Consider the following 21,111-nt stretch of genomic DNA (forward strand, 5'->3'; position numbering starts at 1 on the left):
CTATGGTATTTCATCAGTCCTAGCATTACTATGGTATTTGGCCAACTGACAGAGCATTTGGTTTTACAAGCTATAACATCCTGCTTATAGACCCAACGACCAGACAGATCCTGCATAAAGACCCTAACAACCAGACAAATCCTGCATAAAGACCCTAACAACCAGACAGATCCTGCTTAAAGACCCTAACAACCAGACAGATCCTGCTTAAAGACCCTAACAACCAGACAGATCCTGCTTATAAAGACCCTAACAACCAGACGGATCCTGCTTATAAAAACCCTAACAACCAGACAGATCCTGCTTATAAAGACCCTAACATCCAGACAGATCCTGCTTATAAAGACCCTAACAACCAGACAGATCCTGCTTAAAGACCCCAACAACAAACAACTAACTACATCACACTAATTAGAATGCATGTCCAAGCCTTGTTGTGGTCCGTCTGAGCTGGTTGACCTTAATTGTAATGGTATTCTAAGTGATGCAGGCTGAATTACAATGAAGTATCTGCAGTACATAGAAATAAATAGATGAAAAGGTGCCATTTAAAGGGCCAATACAGAAGTTGAAAGACTAACAAAGCAGTCATCCGCCTCTGTTTTGGTTACAATGGATGTGGCCTTGGAGAAATGTAACCACTCTCCAATTCATAGACTGAGCTATGTATGCAAGACCTGACCATCCATGATATCAATTTTATCATTTAAACATGTTTTGAGGCTATACAGTGTTTGTTTACATTTAATAAAACAAGCTTTATATATTGGGTTTGGATGGGGTGTGACAGTTGAACTAAGCGCGTAAGGCATTAAAAAAAAGTTATATTCTTCAAGAATTAATGGATATATATTATTCATTTAATGATATAACTGTTAATTAGTTTAAATGCATTCCAGGTGACTACGTCATACAACTGGTTGAGAGAATGCCAAGAGTGTGCAAAGCTGTCATCAAGGCAAAGGGTGGCTATTTGAAGAATCTCAAATATAAAATATATTTTTGATTTGTTTGACACTTTTTTTGGTTAGTACATGATTCCATATGTGTTATTTCATACTTTAACAAGGTCTCATTGAGTTGAATGGGATTCAGCACCATGGACAGCGCCACCACTGCCACGCAATGCAGTGAATGGACTACTGCGTGTGCAGAGAGCTGTTTTGTTCGTTTGGCAGAGAGAAAGACTGTATGTTCGTTTGTCAGAGAGACAGTGGCTGTTTGTTCATTTGACAGAAAGACAGAGAGACTGTCAGTTCATTTGACAGAGAGACAGTGACTGTCTGTTTGTTTGAAGGAGACAGAGAGACTGTCTGTTTGTTTGGCAGTGAGACAGAGGGACTGTCTGTTTGTTTGGCAGAGGGACTGTCTGTGTGTTTGACAGAGAGGCAGAGAGACAGACTGTCTGTTCATTTGGCAGAGAAACATACTGTCTGTTCATTTGTCAGAGAGAGAGAGAGAGAGACTGTCTGTTCGTTTCGCAGAGAGACTCTATTCATTTGACAGAGATACAGAGAGACTGCCTGGTCGTTTGACAGAGAGACAGATATACTGTCTGTTAGTTTGGCAGAGACACTGTCTGATTGACTGAGAGACAGAGACTTTTTGTTCGTTTGACAGCTCTAAATGCTCTATGTCCTGATAAGCAGCTTACTCTCTCTCTCCTCCCTGTCTCCTCCCCCCTTCACTCTCTCCATCCCTCCATCCCTACCCCCTCACTCTTTCGTGCTATTTTGCTCTCTCTTTCTCCCCTCCCCCTCTCCTCACAATAGTGTGTTTGATGAGTGGTAAAAACGCATTTGGATAGTGTAGGGGCAGAGGTTAGGGCTGGGGCTGAGACTGGCAGGGGCTGAGGCTGGGACTGGGGCTGGGACAGGGACTGGGACTGGGTCTAGGGCTGAGGCTGGGACTGGGAGGGGCTGAGGCTGGGACAGGGGCTGGGACAGGGACTGGGACTGGGTCTAGGGCTGAGGCTGGGGCTGGGAGGGGCTGAGGCTGGGACAGGGATTGGGACTGGGTCTAGGGCTGAGGCTGGGACTGGGACAGGGACTGGGACTGGGTCTAGGGCTGAGGCTGGGACTGGGAGGGGCTGAGGCTGGGAAAGGGGCTGGGACAGGGACTGGGACTGGGTCTAGGGCTGAGGCTGGAACTGGGAGGTGCTGAGGCTGGGACAGGGGCTGGGACAGGGACTGGGACTGGGTCTAGGGCTGAGGCTGGGACTGGCAGGGGCTGAGGCTGGGACAGGGATTGGGACTGGGTCTAGGGCTGAGGCTGGTGCTGGTGCTGGGGCTGGAACAGGGACTGGGTCTAGGGCTGAGGCTGGGACTGGCAGGGGCTGAGGCTGGGACAGGGATTGGGACTGGGTCTAGGGCTGAGGCTGGGACTGGGACTGGGTCTAGGGCTGAGGCTGGGACAGGGACTGTGACTGGGTCTAGGGCTGAGGCTGGGACAGGGACTGGGACTGGGTCTAGGGCTGAGGCTGGAACAGGGACTGGGACTGGGTCTAGGGCTGAGGCTGGGACAGGGACTGGGACTGGGTCTAGGGCTGAGGCTGGGACAGGGACTGGGACTGGGTATAGGGCTGAGGCTGGGACAGGGACTGGGACTGGGTATAGGGCTGAGGCTGGGACTGGGTCTAGGGCTGAGGCTGGGACAGGGGCTGGGTCTAGGGCTGAGGCTGGGACAGGGACTGGGACTGGGTCTAGGGCTGAGGCTGGGACAGGGACTGGGACTGGGTCTAGGGCTGAGGCTGGGACTGGGTCTAGGGCTGAGGCTGGGACAGGGACTGGGACTGGGTCTAGGGCTGAGGCTGGGACAGGGACTGGGACTGGGTATAGGGCTGAGGCTGGGACAGGGACTGGGACTGGGTCTAGGGCTGTGGCTGGGACAGGGACTGGGACTTGGTCTAGGGCTGAGGCTGGGACAGGGACTGGGTCTAGGGCTGAGGCTGGGACAGGGACTGGGACTGGGTCTAGGGCTGAGGCTGGGACAGGGACTGGGACTGGGTCTAGGGCTGAGGCTGGGACAGGGACTGGGACTGGGTCTAGGGCTGAGGCTTGGACAGGGACAGGGACTGGGTCTAGGGCTGAGGCTGAGGCTGAGATAGGGACTGGGACTGGGTCTAGGGCTGAGGCTGGGACAGGGACTGGGTCTAGGGCTGAGGCTGGAACAGGGACTGGGACTGTGTCTAGGGCTGAGGCTGGGACAGGGACTGGGACTGGGTCTAGGGCTGAGGCTGGGACAGGGACTGGGACTGGTATAGGGCTGAGGCTGGGACAGGGACTGGGACAGGGTATAGGGCTGAGGCTGGGACAGGGGCTGGGTCTAGGGCTGAGGCTGGGACAGGGACTGGGACTGGATCTAGGGCTGAGGCTGGGACAGGGACTGGGACTGGGTCTAGGGCTGAGGCTGGGACTGGGACTGGGTCTAGGGCTGAGGCTGGGACAAGGACTGGGACTGGGTCTAGGGCTGAGGCTGGGACAGGGACTGGGACTGAGTCTAGGGCTGAGGCTGGGACAGGGACTGGGACTGGGTCTAGGGCTGAGGCTGGGACAGGGACTGGGACTGGGTATAGGGCTGAGGCTGGGACAGGGACTGGGACTGGGTCTAGGGTTGAGGCTGGGACAGGGACTGGGACTGGGTCTAGGGCTGAGGCTGGGACAGGGACTGGGTCTAGGGCTGAGGCTGGGACAGGGACTGGGTCTAGGGCTGAGGCTGGGAACGGGACTGGGACTGGGTCTAGGGCTGAGGCTTGGACAGGGACTGGTTCTAGGGCTGAGGCTGGGACAGGGACTGGGTCTAGGGCTGAGGCTGGGACAGGGACTGGGACTGGGTCTAGGGCTGAGGCTGGGACAGGGACTGGGACTGGGTCTAGGGCTGAGGCTGGGACTGGGTCTAGGGCTGAGGCTGGGACAGGGACTGGGACTGGGTCTAGGGTTGGGACAGGGACTGGGTCTTGTGCTGAGGCTGGGACAGGGACTGGGTCTAGGGCTGAGGCTGGGACAGGGACTGGGACTGGGTCTAGGGCTGAGGCTGGCACAGGGACTGGGTCTAGGGCTGAGGCTGAGGCTGGGACAGGGACTGGGTCTAGGGCTGAGGCTGGGACAGGGACTGGGTCTAGGGCTGAGGCTGGGACAGGGACTGGGACTGGGTCCAGGGCTGAGGCTGGGACAGGGACTGGGACTGGGTCTAGGGCTGAGGGTGGGACTGGGACTGGGTCTAGGGCTGAGGCTGGGACAAGGACTGGGTCTAGGGCTGAGGCTGGGACAGGGACTGGGTCTAGGGCTGAGGCTGGGACAGGGACTGGGACTGGGTCTAGGGCTGAGGCTGGGACAGGGACTGGGACTGGGTGTAGGGCTGAGGCTGGGACAGGGACTGGGTCTAGGGCTGAGGCTGGGACAGGGACAGGGACTGGATCTAGGGCTGAGGCTGGGACAGGGACTGGGTCTAGGGCTGAGGCTGGGACAGGGACTGGGACTGGGTCTAGGGCTGAGGCTGGGACAGGGACTGGGACTGGTTCTAGGGCTGAGGCTGGGACAGGGACTGGGACTGGGTCTAGGGCTGAGGCTGGGACAGGGACTGGGACTGGGTCTAGGGCTGAGGCTGGGACAGGGACTGGGACTGGGTCTAGTGCTGGGATTGGGTCTAGGGCTGAGGCTGGAACAGGGACTGGGACTGGGTCTAGGGCTGAGGCTGGAACAGGGACTGGGACTGGGTCTAGGGCTGAGGCTGGGACAGGGACTGGGACTGGGTCTAGGGCTGAGGCTGGTACAGGGACTGGGCCTGGGTCTAGGGCTGAGGCTGGTACAGGGACTGGGACTGGGTCTAGGGCTGAGGATGGGACAGGGACTGGGTCTAGGGCTGAGGCTGGGACAGGGACAGGGACTGGGTCTAGGGCTGAGGCTGGGACAGGGACTGGGACTGGGTCTAGGGCTGAGGCTGGGACTGGGACTGAGTCTAGGGCTGAGGCTGGGACAGGGACAGGGACTGGTTCTAGGGCTGAGGCTGGGACTGGGACTGGATCTAGGGCTGAGGCTGGGACTGGGACTGGGTCTAGGGCTGAGGCTGGGACAGGGACTGGGACTGGGTCTAGGGCTGAGGCTGGCACAGGGACTGGGTCTAGGGCTGAGTTTGGGACAGGGACTGGGACTGGGTCTAGGGCTGAGGCTGGGACAGGGACTGGGACTGGGTCTAGGGCTAAGGCTGGGACAGGGACTGGGACTGGGTCTAGGGCTGAGGCTGGGACAGGGACTGGGACTGGTTCTAGGGCTGAGGCTGGGACAGGGACTGGGACTGTGTCTAGGGCTGAGGCTGTGACAGGGACTGGGACTAGGTCTAGTGCTGGGATTGGGTCTAGGGCTGAGGCTGGAACAGGGACTGGGACTGGGTCTAGGGCTGAGGCTGGGACAGGGACTGGGACTGGGTCTAGGGCTGAGGCTGGGACAGGGACTTGGACTGGGTCTAGGGCTGAGGCTGGTACAGGGACTGGGACTGGGTCTAGGGCTGAGGCTGGTACAGGGACTGGGACTGGGTCTAGGGCTGAGGCTGGGACAGGGACTGGGTCTAGGGCTGAGGCTGGGACAGGGACTGGTTCTAGGGCTGAGGCTGGGACAGGGACTGGGACTGGGTCTAGGGCTGAGGCTGGGACTGGGACTGAGTCTAGGGCTGAGGCTGGGACAGGGACAGGGACTGGCTCTAGGGCTGAGGCTGGGACTGGGACTGGATCTAGGGCTGAGGCTGGGACTGGGACTGGGTCTAGGGCTGAGGCTGGGACTGGGACTGGGTCTAGGGCTGAGGCTGGGACAGGGACTGGGACTAGGTCTAGGGCTGAGTCTGGGACTGGGACTGGGACTGGGTCTAGGGCTGGGACTGGGTCTAGGGCTGAGGCTGGGACACGGACTGGGACTGGGTCTAGGGCTGAGGCTGGGACAGGGTCTGGGACTGGGTCTAGGGCTGAGGCTGGGACTGGGACTGGATCTAGGGCTGAGGCTGGGACTGGGACTGGGTCTAGGGCTGAGGCTGGGACAGGGACTGGGACTGGGTCTAGGGCTGGGACTGGGTCTAGGGCTCAGGCTGGGACACGGACTGGGACTGGGTCTAGGGCTGAGGCTGGGACAGGGACTGGGACTGGGTCTAGGGCTGAGGCTGGGAGGGTTGGATATATTTGACATGTGCCAATGTTTCGGTCAGTGCATTTCGGTCAGTGCAACTACAGATATTTAATAAGAGCGACCAAAACGCTGGTCTTAACGGTGACGCAGTTGGTAATGACGTGGATGTTGAGAGCAGCCTACCCAGCCGCGACGCAGTCGTGACGGTCCCCTCGGAATAAGAGATGTGCCAGTGAACCTCGTAAACATTTTTTTTTTAAATGCTTTTTCCCCAATTTACCTGGTTGAGCAGCTTCACATATGTGTGTCTCTTTCCATGATTTGTATACCTGTATAATTTATTTAGCTTGTTCAAGTAGGCTATCCATCGCCATCTTCAAAGAGCTCTCCGTTAAGGATACCAAAGACACACTACTCTGAACTATTCAGACATCCTGTGATGCCACTAAAAAAACTAAAACATTTTAACCAAACAAGTCAGTTAAGATCAAATTATTATGTACAATGACAGCCTAGGAACAACAGGTTGACTGCCTTACTCAGGAGCAGTTAACAACAGATTTGTACCTTGTCAGCACAGGGATTCGATCTTGCAACCTTTCGGTTACTAGTCCTACGCTCTAACCACTAGGCTAATGTATCTTGCTTGTTGAGAATGTCTAGATGGTGCCGACAGACAGCTCTGCTTCTAGCTCCAAAGCAACTTTGCAGTATTTTTTATTTTTTTGGTGTGTTATTTCTTACATTATTATCCCATGAAGATTTTTGTATTACTACATACAGACAGAAATAACTTTTGGATATCAGAGCGGCGGTAACTCACCAGCATTACGACCAGAAATACGACTGTCCCGAATTGGATCCTTTGTTTGTACACCCCAGGGCAGTTGTATTTATCCCAGAGGCTGCTCCAAGACACCGCTGGCGGAGAAGAGGTATTTGGACTTCTAGTCCGACTCAGGAGGCGTGCACACCACCCACCGCTTCCGAGTATATTACTCGTTATTGTTCAGTCCCTGGACAATAAAGTAAACGAGCTCAGGGCGAGGATCTCTTTCCAGAGCGACATCAGGGACTGTAACATACTCTGTTTCACAGAATCATGGCTCTCGCCATCTGGATTCACAGTTCATCACACAGACAGGAATAAAGACCTCCTTGGGAAGAAGAAAGGTGTTGGTGTATGTTTCATGATTAACTGCTCATGGTGTGATTGAGATAACAAGTCCTTTTGTTAATTAACCCGACCTCACAATCAAATGTTGATTGTATTACCTCCCGAGAGATTTCTCTTCGGTTCTAGTTACAGCAGTACAGTATATATTATGCTATACACATACATACATATAAATACAATTTTTTTTAAATTACATTTTCCTTTATTTTCTAACCCCACTACTCCCCTAATCAGAGTAAACCAATGAACAACAACGCTTAGGCTTCTACTTCCTGCTTATACAAACTATATACATTTTACAGATATTACAGTCTATTTTAATAGTTATATATTTTGTTTTGTTTTTCCTCCTGTCCTTCCTCTAATCTCAACCATCTATTTCTTTCACTAAACTGAACCTATATACGTTTTACCTACACGGTAGGTTTTACATGAGTTGTTATTAGTTGTTATTAGTTGTTATTAGTTGTTATTAGTTGTTATTAGTTGTTAGTATTCGTAATCTTCAGCTCCGTTCAACCCGTCTTTCCCACAACACCATCCATGTTGGATTTCTACTTGCCATTGTCACGTTCTGACCATAGTTCTTGTGTGTTTGCCTTGTTTTAGTGTTGGTCAGGACGTGAGCCGGGTGGGCATTCTATGTTGTGTGTCTGGGTTTGTCTATTTCTATGTTTGGCCTGATATGGTTTCTCAATCAGAGGCAGGTGTCAGTCATTGTCTCTGATTGGGAACCATGTTTAGGTAGACTGTTTTGTGTTGGGTTTTTGTGTGGGTGGTTGTTTCCTGTCGTTGTGTTTTCTGCACCAGTTAGGACTGTACCAGTTAGGACTGTACCAGTTAGGACTGTACCAGTTAGGTACAGTGTGTTTTCTGCACCAGTTAGGACTGTACCAGTTAGGACTGTACCAGTTAGGACTGTACCAGTTAGGTACAGTGTGTTTTCTGTACCAGTTAGGACTGTACCAGTTAGGACTGTACCAGTTAGGACTGTACCACTTAGGACTGTACCAGTTAGGTACAGTGTGTTTTCTGCACCAGTTAGGACTGTACCAGTTAGGACTGTACCACTTAGGACTGTACCAGTTAGGTACAGTGTGTTTTCTGCACCAGTTAGGACTGTACCACTTAGGACTGTACCAGTTAGGTACAGTGTGTTTTCTGCACCAGTTAGGACTGTACCAGTTAGGACTGTACCAGTTAGGTACAGTGTGTTTTCTGCACCAGTTAGGACTGTACCAGTTAGGACTGTACCAGTTAGGACTGTACCAGTTAGGTACAGTGTGTTTTCTGCACCAGTTAGGACTGTACCAGTTAGGACTGTACCAGTTAGGTACAGTGTGTTTTCTGCACCAGTTAGGACTGTACCAGTTAGGACTGTACCAGTTAGGTACAGTGTGTTTTCTGTACCAGTTAGGACTGTACCAGTTAGGTACAGTGTGTTTTCTGTACCAGTTAGGACTGTACCAGTTAGGTACAGTGTGTTTTCTGCACCAGTTAGGACTGTTTCGGTGTTCACGTTCATTGTTTTGTATTCTGTTCATGTTGAGTTACCTTATTAAAATAACATGAACTGTAACCACGCTGCGTTTTGGTCCGCCTCTCCTTCCCAGGAAGAAAGTCATTACAGTCGTTATGTTTTAACTGTTTCATAAAAGTTCTGAACCTTTCTATTCCCATAATAAACTTTTATTTTTTTTTGTTGCTAAAAGTATGAATATATTATTGATCGATTGACTATCAAATCAAATTTATTTATATAGCCCTTCGTACATCAGCTGATATCTCAAAGTGCTGTACAGAAACCCAGCCTAAAACCCCAAACAGCAAGCAATGCAGGTGTAGAAGCACGGTGGCTAGGAAAAACTCCCTAGAAAGGCCAAAACCCTAGGAAGAAACCTAGAGAGGAACCAGGCTCTGAGGGGTGGCCAGTCCTCTTCTGGCTGTGCCGGGTGGAGATTATAAGACTATGACTTTTCAGATCACCTGGTGGTGCTACCTGCAAGGTTAGCTCCAGGTAAATGTTGCAATTCTTCCGCCATTCACGGACCTGTGACCAAAAAACAAGCTACGTATGGACAGTACCAAAATACATGATCGAATGACTCTGCCTCTTCACCGCAAAATCTGCAGATCTGGGAAGGTTGTATCCCCCAAATATCTCTCGGTCTTGTTGGTTCCAAACTTCTTCCGTTTATGAATGATGGAGGCCACTGTATTCTTGGGGACCTTCAATGCTGCAGAAATGTTTTGGTACCCTTCCCCAGATCTGTGCTCGACACAATCCTGTCTCGGAGCTCTATAGACAATTCCTTTGACCTCATGGCTTGGTTTTTGTTCTGACATGCATTGTCAACTGTGGGACCTTATATAGACAGGTGTGTGCCTTTCCAAATCATGTCCAATCAATTGAATTTACCACAGGTGGAGTCCAATCAAGTTGTAGAAACATCTCAAGGATGATCAATGAAAACAGGAAGCACCTGAGATCGATTTTAAATCTCATAGCAAAGGATCTGAATACTTAAATAAGGTATTATTGTTTTTCATTTTTAATACATTTGCAAACGTTTCTAAAAACTGTTTTCGCTTTGTCCTTATCGGGGTATGGTGTGTAGATTGCTGAGGAAATGTTTTTATTTCATGTATTTCAGAATAAGGCTGTAACGTTACAACATGTGGAAGAAGTCAAGGGGTCTGAAGCCCATGTATCACTCTAGAAGAGTCTATGTATATGAGGGAGGGACGTGTGTGTGTGTGTGTGTCACTCTAGAAGAGTCAATAGAGTGACTGTATGTGAGGGAGGGACGTGTGTGTTTGCCTGTCTCTGTGTATGTGTGCAAATGCGCACATATGTGTTTGTAGTAGCAGGCCAGGCCAGTGTGTGTGTATGTGTGAGGCAGTGTCTCTGTGTGTGTATGTATCCGTGTGTGTGTGTGTGTGTCAGGTCTGGGCGATGTGTGTGTGTCAGGTCTGTGCAGTGTGTGTGTGTCAGGTCTGGGCAGTGTGTGTGCCAATCCATCAAGACAAAGAGTTACGGAGAGACAGAGAGAGGGATAATGGCAGACTGGTAATCCTGTGAAAGGCTCACTAACTCCTTTGTCTACGAGCAAACATATTCTACAGTCCTCTCCTCTACTAGCAAACATATTCTACAGCCCTCTCCTCTACTAGCAAACATATTCCACAGTCCTCTCCTCTACTAGCAAACATATTCTACAGTCCTCTCCTCTACTAGCAAACATATTCCACAGTCCTCTCCTCTACTAGCAAACATATTCTACAGTCCTCTAATACCAAACACATTCTACAGTCCTCTCCTCTACTAGCAAACATATTCTACAGTCCTCTAATACCAAACATATTCTACAGTCCTCTCCTCTACTAGCAAACATATTCTACAGTCCTCTCCTCTACTAGCAAACATATTCTACAGTCCTCTCCTCTACTAGCAAACATATTCTACAGTCCTCTCCTCTACTAGCAAACATATTCTACAGTCCTCTCCTCTAATACCAAACACAGTCTACAGTCCTCTAATACCAAACACATTCTACAGTCCTCTCCTCTACTAGCAAACTTATTCTACAGTCCTCTCCTCTACTAGCAAACATATTCTACAGTCCTCTCCTCTAATACCAAACACAGTCTACAGTCCTCTAATACCAAACACATTCTACAGTCCTCTCTCTGGGTTGGCTCAAGACTAACTGTACTGTCTACTGTCTAATAATATTCAGTAAAAAGATGTAGCAACTACCTCACACGCTCTCTCACAAACCCCCTCTCATAGACTGTTCCTTTCAGCCAGATCTCTCACAAAGCCCCTCTCATAGACTGGTCCTTTCAGCCAGATCTCTCACAAAGCCCCTCTCATAGACTGGTCCTTTTGAGCCTGATATCTCACAAAGCCCCTCTCATAGACTGGTCCTTTTGAGCCTGATATCTCACAAAGCCCCTCTCATAGACTGGTCCTTTTGAGCCTGATCTCTCACAAAGCCCCTCTCATAGACTGTTCCTTTCAGCCAGATCTCTCACAAACCCCCTCATAGACTAGTCCTTTCAGCCAAATCTCTCACAAAGCCCCTCTCATAGACTGGTCCTTTCAGCCAGATCTCTCACAAAGCCCCTCTCATAGACTGGTCCTTTCAGCCAGATCTCTCACAAACCCCCTCATAGACTAGTCCTTTCAGCCAAATCTCTCACAAAGCCCCTCTCATAGACTGGTCCTTTTGAGCCAGATCTCTCACAAAGCCCCTCTCATAGACTGGTCCTTTTAGCCTGATATCTCACAAAGCCCCTCTCATAGACTGGTCCTTTTGAGCCTGATCTCTCACAAACCCCCTCATAGACTGGTCCTTTCAGCCAGATCTCTCACAAACCCCCTCATAGACTGGTCCTTTCAGCCAGATCTCTCACAAACCCCCTCATAGACTAGTCCTTTCAGCCAAATCTCTCACAAAGCCCCTCTCATAGACTGGTCCTTTTGAGCCAGATCTCTCACAAAGCCCCTCTCATAGACTGGGCCTTTTGAGCCTGATATCTCACAAAGCCCCTCTCATAGACTGTTCCTTTCAGCCAGATCTCTCACAAAGCCCCTCGTAGACTGGTCCTTTCAGCCAGATCTCTCACAAACCCCCTCTCATAGACTGGTCCTTTTGAGCCAGATCTCTCACAAAGCCCCTCTCATAGACTAGTCCTTTCAGCCAGATCTCTCACAAAGCCCCTCTCATAGACTGTTCCTTTCAGCCAGATCTCTCACAAAGCCCCTCGTAGACTGGTCCTTTCAGCCAGATCTCTCACAAAGCCCTCTCATAGACGGGTCCTTTTGAGCCAGATCTCCCACAAACCCCCTCATAGACTGGTCCTTTCAGCCAGATCTCTCACAAACCACCTCATAGACTGGTCCTTTCAGCCAAATCTCTCACAAACCCCCTCTCATAGACTGGTCCTTTTGAGCCAGATCTCTCACAAAGCCCTCTCATAGACTGGTCCTTTTGAGCCAGATCTCTCACAAAGCCCTCTCATAGACTGGTCCTTTTAGCCAGATCTCTCACAAAGCCCCTCTCATAGACTGGTCCTTTTAGCCAGATCTCTCACAAAGCCCCTCTCATAGACTGGTCCTTTTAGCCAGATCTCTCACAAAGCCCCTCTCATAGACTGGTCCTTTTAGCCAGATCTCTCACAAACCCCCTCTCATAGACTGGTCCTTTTAGCCAGATCTCTCACAAAGCCCCTCTCATAGACTGTTCCTTTCAGCCAGATCTCTCACAAAGCCCCTCTCATAGACTGTTCCTTTTGAGCCAGATCTCTCACAAAGCCCCTCTCATAGACTGTTCCTTTCAGCCAGATCTCTCACAAACCCCCTCTCATAGACTGGTCCTTTCAGCCAGATCTCTCACAAAGCCCCTCTCATAGACAGGTCCTTTGAGCCAGATCTCTCACAAACCCCCTCATAGACTAGTCCTTTCAGCCAAATCTCTCACAAAGCCCCTCTCATAGACTGTTCCTTTCAGCCAGATCTCTCACAAAGCCCCTCTCATAGACTGTTCCTTTCGGCCAGATCTCTCACAAAGCCCCTCTCATAGACTGTTCCTTTCACTTTTTACATCTGCGTAATTTAGCATACACTCTCATCGTACTTAATAAAATAAGTATGTTGTTCCTGCCCGCCTGGTGGAAATGTTGAATTCACAGATGTAACGTCTGATATTGTTTCTTTGTCTCTTCTTTCTCCAGGAACAAGTGGAATATGTGTTTCTGATTATCTTCACCATCGAGACCTTTCTGAAGATCTTGGCTTACGGCTTAGTGATGCACCCCAGCTCCTACATTCGCAACGGATGGAACTTGTTGGACTTTGTCATTGTCATCGTCGGGTAAAACAGAATGGTCATTTTACCTGCTCCAACTCGTATTGTTAGAATCGTCCACTACCTCTTAAGGTTGTCTTCTCCCCTTTTCATTGTTACCACGTTCTATCTCTCCTCCATCTCTCCTCAATGGCTCCTCCATCTCTCCTCAATGTCCCCTAAATGTCTCCTCCATCTCTCTCCTCCATCTCTCCTCCATCTCTCCTCAATGTCCCCTAAATGTCTCCTCCATCTCTCTCCTCCATCTCTCCTCCATCTCTCCTCCATCTCTCTCCTCCATCTCTCTCCTCCATCTCTCTCCTCCATCTCTCCTCAATCTCTCCTCCATCTCTCCTCAATGTCCCCTAAATGTCTCCTCCATCTCTCTCCTCCATCTCTCCTCCATCTCTCCTCCATCTCTCTCCTCCATCTCTCCTCCATCTCTCCTCCATCTCTCCTCCATCTCTCCTCCATCTCTCTCCTCCATCTCTCCTCCATCTCTCCTCCATCTCTCCTCCATCTCTCTCCTCCATCTCTCCTCCATCTCTCTCCTCCATCTCTCCTCCATCTCTCCTCCATCTCTCCTCCATCTCTCTCCTCCATCTCTCTCCTCCATCTCTCTCCTCCATCTCACCTCCATCTCTCCTCCATCTCTCCTCCATCTCTCCTCCATCTCTCTCCTCCATCTCTCCTCCATCTCTCCTCCATCTCTCCTCCATCTCTCCTCCATCTCTCTCCTCCATCTCTCTCCTCCATCTCTACTCCATCTCTCCTCCATCTCTCTCCTCCATCTCACCTCCATCTCTCCTCCATCTCTCCTCCATCTCTCCTCCATCTCTCCTCCATCTCTCCTCCATCTCTACTCCATCTCTCCTCCATCTCTCTCCTCAATCTCTCCTCCAACTCTCCTCCATCTCTCTCCTCCATCTCTCCTCAATCTCTCTCCTCAATCTCTCTACTCAATCTCTCCTCAATGTCTCCTCAATGTCTCCTCCATCTCTCCTCCATCTCTCCTCAATGTCTCCTCAATCTCTCCTCCAACTCTCCTCCATCTCTCCTCCATCTCTCTCCTCCATCCCTCTCTTCCATCCCTCTCCTCAATCTCTCATCCATCTCTGCTCCTCTCCTCCATCCCTCCATCTCTGCTCCTCTCCTCCTCTCCTCCATCTCTGCTCCTCTCCTCCATCTCTGCTCCTCTCCTTCATCCCTCCATCTCTGCTCCTCTCCTTCATCCCTCCATCTCTGCTCCTCTTCTCCATCCCTCCATCTCTGCTCCTCTCCTTCATCCCTCCATCTCTGCTCCTCTCCTCCATCTCTGCTCCTCTCCTTCATCCCTCCATCTCTGCTCCTCTCCTCCTCTCCTCCATCTCTGCTCCTCTCCTTCATCCCTCCATCTCTGCTCCTCTCCTTCATCCCTCCATCTCTGCTCCTCTTCTCCATCCCTCCATCTCTGCTCCTCTCCTTCATCCCTCCATCTCTGCTCCTCTCCTCCATCTCTGCTCCTCTCCTTCATCCCTCCATCTCTGCTCCTCTTCTCCATCCCTCCATCTCTGCTCCTCTTCTCCATCCCTCCATCTCTGCTCCTCTCCTTCATCCCTCCATCTCTGCTCCTCTCCTCCATCTCTGCTCCTCTCCTCCATCTCTGCTCCTCTCCTTCATCCCTCCATCTCTGCTCCTCTCCTCCTCTCATCCATCTCTGCTCCTCTCCTTCATCCCTCCATCTCTGCTCCTCTCCTCCTCTCCTCCATCTCTGCTCCTCTCCTTCATCCCTCCATCTCTGCTCCTCTCCTTTATCCCTCCATCTCTGCTCCTCTCCTTCATCCCTCCATCTTTGCTCCTCTTCTCCATCTCTCCATCTCTGCACCTCTCCTTCATCCCTCCATCTTTGCTCCTCTTCTCCATCTCTCCATCTCTGCTCCTCTCCTTCATCCCATCATATCTGCTCCTCTCCTTCATCCCATCATATCTGCTCCTCTCCTTCATCCCTCCATCTCTGCTCCTCTCCTTTATCCCTCCATCTCTGCTCCTCTCCTTCATCCCTCCATCTTTGCTCCTCTTCTCCATCTCTCCATCTCTGCTCCTCTCCTTCATCCCTCCATCTCTGCTCCTCTTCTCCATCCCTCCATCTCTGCTCCTCTCCTTCATCCCTCCATCTCTGCTCCTCTCCTCCATCTCTGCTCCTCTCCTTCATCCCTCCATCTCTGCTCCTCTCCTCCTCTCCTCCATCTCTGCTCCTCTCCTTCATCCCTCCATCTCTGCTCCTCTCCTTCATCCCTCCATCTCTGCTCCTCTTCTCCATCCCTCCATCTCTGCTCCTCTCCTTCATCCCTCCATCTCTGCTCCTCTCCTCCATCTCTGCTCCTCTCCTTCATCCCTCCATCTCTGCTCCTCTTCTCCATCCCTCCATCTCTGCTCCTCTTCTCCATCCCTCCATCTCTGCTCCTCTCCTTCATCCCTCCATCTCTGCTCCTCTCCTCCATCTCTGCTCCTCTCCTCCATCTCTGCTCCTCTCCTTCATCCCTCCATCTCTGCTCCTCTCCTCCTCTCATCCATCTCTGCTCCTCTCCTTCATCCCTCCATCTCTGCTCCTCTCCTCCTCTCCTTCATCTCTGCTCCTCTCCTTCATCCCTCCATCTCTGCTCCTCTCCTTTATCCCTCCATCTCTGCTCCTCTCCTTCATCCCTCCATCTTTGCTCCTCTTCTCCATCTCTCCATCTCTGCACCTCTCCTTCATCCCTCCATCTTTGCTCCTCTTCTCCATCTCTCCATCTCTGCTCCTCTCCTTCATCCCATCATATCTGCTCCTCTCCTTCATCCCATCATATCTGCTCCTCTCCTTCATCCCTCCATCTCTGCTCCTCTCCTTTATCCCTCCATCTCTGCTCCTCTCCTTCATCCCTCCATCTTTGCTCCTCTTCTCCATCTCTCCATCTCTGCACCTCTCCTTCATCCCTCCATCTCTGCTCCTCTCCTTCATCCCTCCATCTCTGCTCCTCTCCTTCATCACATCATCTCTGCTCCTCTCCTTCATCTCTGCTCCTCTCCTTCATCCCTCCATCTCTGCTCCTCTCCTCCTCTCCTCCATCTCTGCTCCTCTTCTTCATCCCTCCATCTCTGCTCCTCTCCTTCATCCCTCCATCTCTGCTCCTCTCCTCCATCTCTGCTCCTCTCCTTCATCCCATCATCTCTGCTCCTCTCCTCCTCTCCTCCATCTCTGCTCCTCTCCTTCATCCCTCCATCTCTGCTCCTCTCCTTCATCCCTCCATCTCTGCTCCTCTCCTTCAACCCTCCATCTCTGCCCCTCTCCTTCATCACATCATCTCTGCTCCTCTCCTTCATCCCTCCATCTCTGCTCCTCTCCTTCATCCCTCCATCGTTGCCCCTCTTCTCCATCTCTGCTCCTCTCCTCCATCCCTCCATTTCTCCTCCAGCCCTCCATCTCTCCTCCAACCCCCCTCATCTCCTCCATCTCTTCCCTTTGCTCTCTCTCCTGCTTATGGTTAATCTGGATCTAGAATGATCGGGCAGTCTCTGGTACACAAACCCATCCCCCCTCCCTTTCTCTCTCTCTCCTCTCCCTCACTCCCCCTCTCCATCTCAGTTTCCCTCTCCCCCTCCCTTTCTCTCCTCTCCCTCACTCCCCCTCCCTTTCTCTTTCTCTCCCATATCACTGCCTCTCTTTCTCCCTCCCCTGTCCCTATTCGTCTCTTAATCTGACCCAGACTCCCTTGGCTTTCCTCTCCTCCCTCTCTCGCTCTCTCTTTCGCTCTCTCTCTCTCTCTCTCTTTCTCTCTCGCTCTCTCACTATCTCTTCTCCTCCCTTTCTCTCTCTCTTTCTCTCTCTCTCTCTCTCTCTCTCTCTCTCTCTCTCTCTCTCTCTCTCTCTCTCTTTCTCTCTCTTGCTCTCTCACTATCTCTTCTCCTCCCTCTCTCTCTCTCTTCCTCTCTCTCTCTCTCTCTTGCTCTCTCACTATCTCTTCTCCTCTCTCTCTCGTTGTCTATCAGTGGGCTTAAAGCTCCTTAGTGGATACATGTTGATGGGAATCAGTCTGCAATTGCAAAAACACTATAGGGCACAACAACAAAGCAATAACAAATAAAAATACCATTGTACAATACGGCCCTATGAAGCAGGCTATCCTGATCTCAGTCTGGGGTAGACAACTCCTCCTGATCTCAGTCTGGGGTAGACAACTCCTCCTGATCTCAGTCTGGGGTAGACAACTCCTCCTGATCTCAGTCTGGGGTAGACAACTCCTCCTGATTTCAGTCTGGGGTAGACAACTCCTCCTGATCTCAGTCTGGGGTAGACAACTCCTCCTGATCTCAGTCTGGGGTAGACAACTCCTCCTGATCTCAGTCTTGATGTGTGTCATGTCAAGGTGTTGGCTAAAGCATGAGCTGACTTGACCACCAGGCTATTCTTGACTAGCAGGCTATACTTGACTACCGGACTATACTTGACTACCAGGCTATACTTGACTACCAGGCTATACTTGACTACCAGGCTATACTTGACTACCAGGCTATACTTGACTACCAGGCTATACTTGACTACCAGGCAATACTTGACTACCAGGCTATACTTGACTACCAGGCTATACTTGACTACCAGGCTATACTTGACTACCAGGCTATACTTGACTACCAGGCTATACTTGACCACCAGGCTATACTTGACTACCAGGCTATACTTGACTACCAGGCTATACTTGACTACCAGGCAATACTTGACTACCAGGCTATACTTGACTACCAGGCTATACTTGACTACCAGGCAATACTTGACTACCAGGCTATACTTGACTACCAGGCTATACTTGACTACCAGGCTATACTTGACTACCAGGCTATACTTGACTACCAGGCTATACTTGACTACCAGGCAATACTTGACTACCGGGCTATACTTGACTACCGGACTATACTTGACTACCAGGCTATACTTGACTACCAGGCTATACTTGACTACCAGGCTATACTTGACTACCAGGCTATACTTGACTACCAGGCTATACTTGACCACCACTTTACCGGGCTGTAATTTTTCCTAGGTAATGGTGTTGAGTATGTGTTATTCAGTAGGCCATCTAACTCAGGTGATGATGGTGGTGATGAAGAGTATCTGTTACTCAGTAGGCCATCTAACTCAGGTGATGATGGTGGTGATGATGATGATGATGATGATGGCGATGATGATGTGTTATACTGTAGGCCATCTAACTCAGCTGATGATGTGTGTTCCAGGCTGTTCAGTGTCGTCCTGGAGACGATGACCCATAAGGCCACTGGGGAGGCTGCGTCGACCCACCATGTGCCAGGGAAGCCTGGAGGTCTGGACGTCAAAGCTCTCCGAGCCTTCAGAGTACTGAGGCCCCTACGGCTGGTCTCAGGAGTACCTAGTGAGTAGAGGGGGGAGGGGGTTGTGTGTTTGCGAGTGTGAGTGAGTGAGTGCGTCTGAGGGAGGTCGTGCACGTACGTGTCTGTATATATGCATGTGCTGTAGGTGTAAACTATTCCCAACGAACAGATCATTTCAGGAGAAGCACGTTTTACAGTGTTTGTGATTCCATCACATTGTGGAATCACATAGCAGAAGCAGAAGGGAACTAGTTTGTGTGAAGGCAGGGTTGTGTAGTTGTAATCTTTCACGGACAGATGTGCGTAAACTGGTATTGTAGAATCTGTCGGGAATGGGATGGGATACGTGGTCTAAGGAGCAACATTACTTCTGGTGATTGGGATTTGGATAAATCACAATTTCGCAGGTGCTAGCAAAATTTCGTAAGGGTGACGGGAACATTGGCCACCAAACTTTTAAAGAGAGGGATTGTGGAGCTCCTCGTTCTAGCATTTTCTTGATCTCTTAACAGGTATGAATCTTGAACTTCACCAAAGACTTCAAGTTGTATGGAGCTGAAGAGAAGACTGTATAGTTCTGTGTAGTTGTATGGAGTTGAAGGGAGACTGTATAGTTCTGTGTAGTTGTATGGAGCTGAAGAGAAGACTGTATAGTTCTGTGTAGCGTGGTTGGATCTGTTCTCCATGGTTGACTGCTAACTAAAGCCTCCAGAGACTTGGCTGTTGTTCGTTCCCACACAAGAACTTGACTCATGTTGCGCTCCTAAGGCCACGCCATGCTATATAAACATTTAGATGGACCAGGCTCTACGACACTCACACATGGACACGCACGTATGCACGCAAACATGCAGGCGCGCACATGCTATGACACACGCACACATACACAGGAGGTGAGGACAGACACACGCACACATACACAGGAGGTGATGACAGACACATGTAGAGAGGACCAGGAGGTGATGACAGACACACGCACACATACACAGGAGGTGATGACAGACACACGCACACATACACAGGAAGTGATGACAGACACATGTAGAGAGGACCAGGAGGTGATGACAGACACACGCACACATACACAGGAGGTGATGACGGACACACGCACACATACACAGGAAGTGATGACAGACACATGTAAAGAGGACCAGGAGGTGATGACAGACACACACACACATACACAGGAGGTGATGACAGACACACACACACATACACAGGAGGTGATGACAGACACATGTAAAGAGGACCAGGAGGGGATGACAGACACACGCACACATACACAGGAGGTGATGACAGACTCATGCACACATACACAGGAGGTGATGACAGACACATGTAGAGAGGACCAGGAGGTGATGACAGACACATGTAAAGAGGACCTGGAGGTGATGACAGACACAAGTAGAGAGGACCAGGAGGTGATGACAGACATATGTAGAGAGGACCAGGAGGTGATGACAGACACACGTAGAGAGGACCAGGAGGTGACGACAGACATATGTAGAGAGGACCAGGAGGTGATGACAGACACATGTAGAGAGGACCAGGAGGTCATGACAGACATATGTAGAGAGGACCAGGAGGTGATGACAGACATATGTAGAGAGGACCAGGAGGTGATGACAGACACATGTAGAGAGGACCAGGAGGTGATGACAGACATATGTAGAGAGGACCAGGAGGTGATGACAGACACATGTAGAGAGGACCAGGAGGTGACGACAGACACATGTAGAGAGGACCAGGAGGTGATGACAGACATATGTAGAGAGGACCAGGAGGTGATGACAGACACACGTAGAGAGGACCAGGAGGTGATGACAGACACACATAGAGAGGACCAGGAAGTGATGACAGACACACGTAGAGAGGACCAGGAAGTGATGACAGAAGTTTGAACAACTACAATCTCTCATTAACAAAATAACGTTGACTCACAAATGACTGCTTTGTACTTCTTTGAATTGTGTGTGTGTGTGTGTGTGTTGTAGCCTTTGAGTAAAACATCTTGCTCTGAAGGTCTGGAGATCGTATTGAACTCCACGATGAAGGCCATGCTGCCCCTGCTCCACGTTGTTTGTGTGTGTGTGTGTGTGTGTGTGTGTGTGTGTGTGTGTGTGTGTGTGTGTGTGTGTGGGTGTGTGTGTATGGGTGTGTGTATATGGGTGTGTGTATAAGTGTGTGCTCAACCCACACAAGAATGCATTAGCTAGCGCTAGTTGGCTGTGCCTGCGCCAAAACTCTGATATTTTCTATCCTGTAGCTCTTGTTCTCCATCTTCTTTTTAAATGTTTTCCGCACTTTTATTTCCACGACTGATCAAAACTATTTCTCTCATATTTATCAAATTGCTGTATCGAATCGCAATACATAGAATCAATTCCCAGACCTTAAGGACATGATTTATTCCTGTGTGTGTGTCTACTGACCAGTGGACTGACCAGTGTGTTGACTAGTGTGTTGACCAGTGTGTTGACTAGTGTGTTGACCAGTATGTTGACGAGTGTGTTGACCAGTCTACCGGACAGTGTGTTGACCAGTGTGCTGTCAGTGTGTTGACAGTGTGTTGACCAGTCTACTGGACAGTGTGTTGACCAGTATACTGCCC

The 21,111-nt window shown here is 50.5% G+C and overlaps 1 protein-coding gene across 4 annotated transcripts in view; it reads left to right on the top strand.

The window, feature by feature from the left end:
• Window positions 1-21,111, top strand: part of cacna1fb (calcium voltage-gated channel subunit alpha1 Fb) — a 204,660-nt gene that overhangs the window by 30,815 nt on the left and 152,734 nt on the right. For all 4 annotated transcript variants that reach the window (XM_090185540.1, XM_036989057.2, XM_090185541.1 and 1 more), the window contains exons 4-5: window positions 13,027-13,166; window positions 18,387-18,541. In XM_090185540.1, the coding sequence (XP_090041666.1) occupies window positions 13,027-13,166; window positions 18,387-18,541 (295 nt within the window). The remainder of the gene's footprint in view (window positions 1-13,026; window positions 13,167-18,386; window positions 18,542-21,111) is intronic.

Source organism: Oncorhynchus mykiss, chromosome 9 (genome assembly GCF_057628025.1).
Source record: "Oncorhynchus mykiss isolate SJ-2025 chromosome 9, ASM5762802v1, whole genome shotgun sequence".
NCBI classification, from domain to species: domain Eukaryota; kingdom Metazoa; phylum Chordata; class Actinopteri; order Salmoniformes; family Salmonidae; genus Oncorhynchus; species Oncorhynchus mykiss.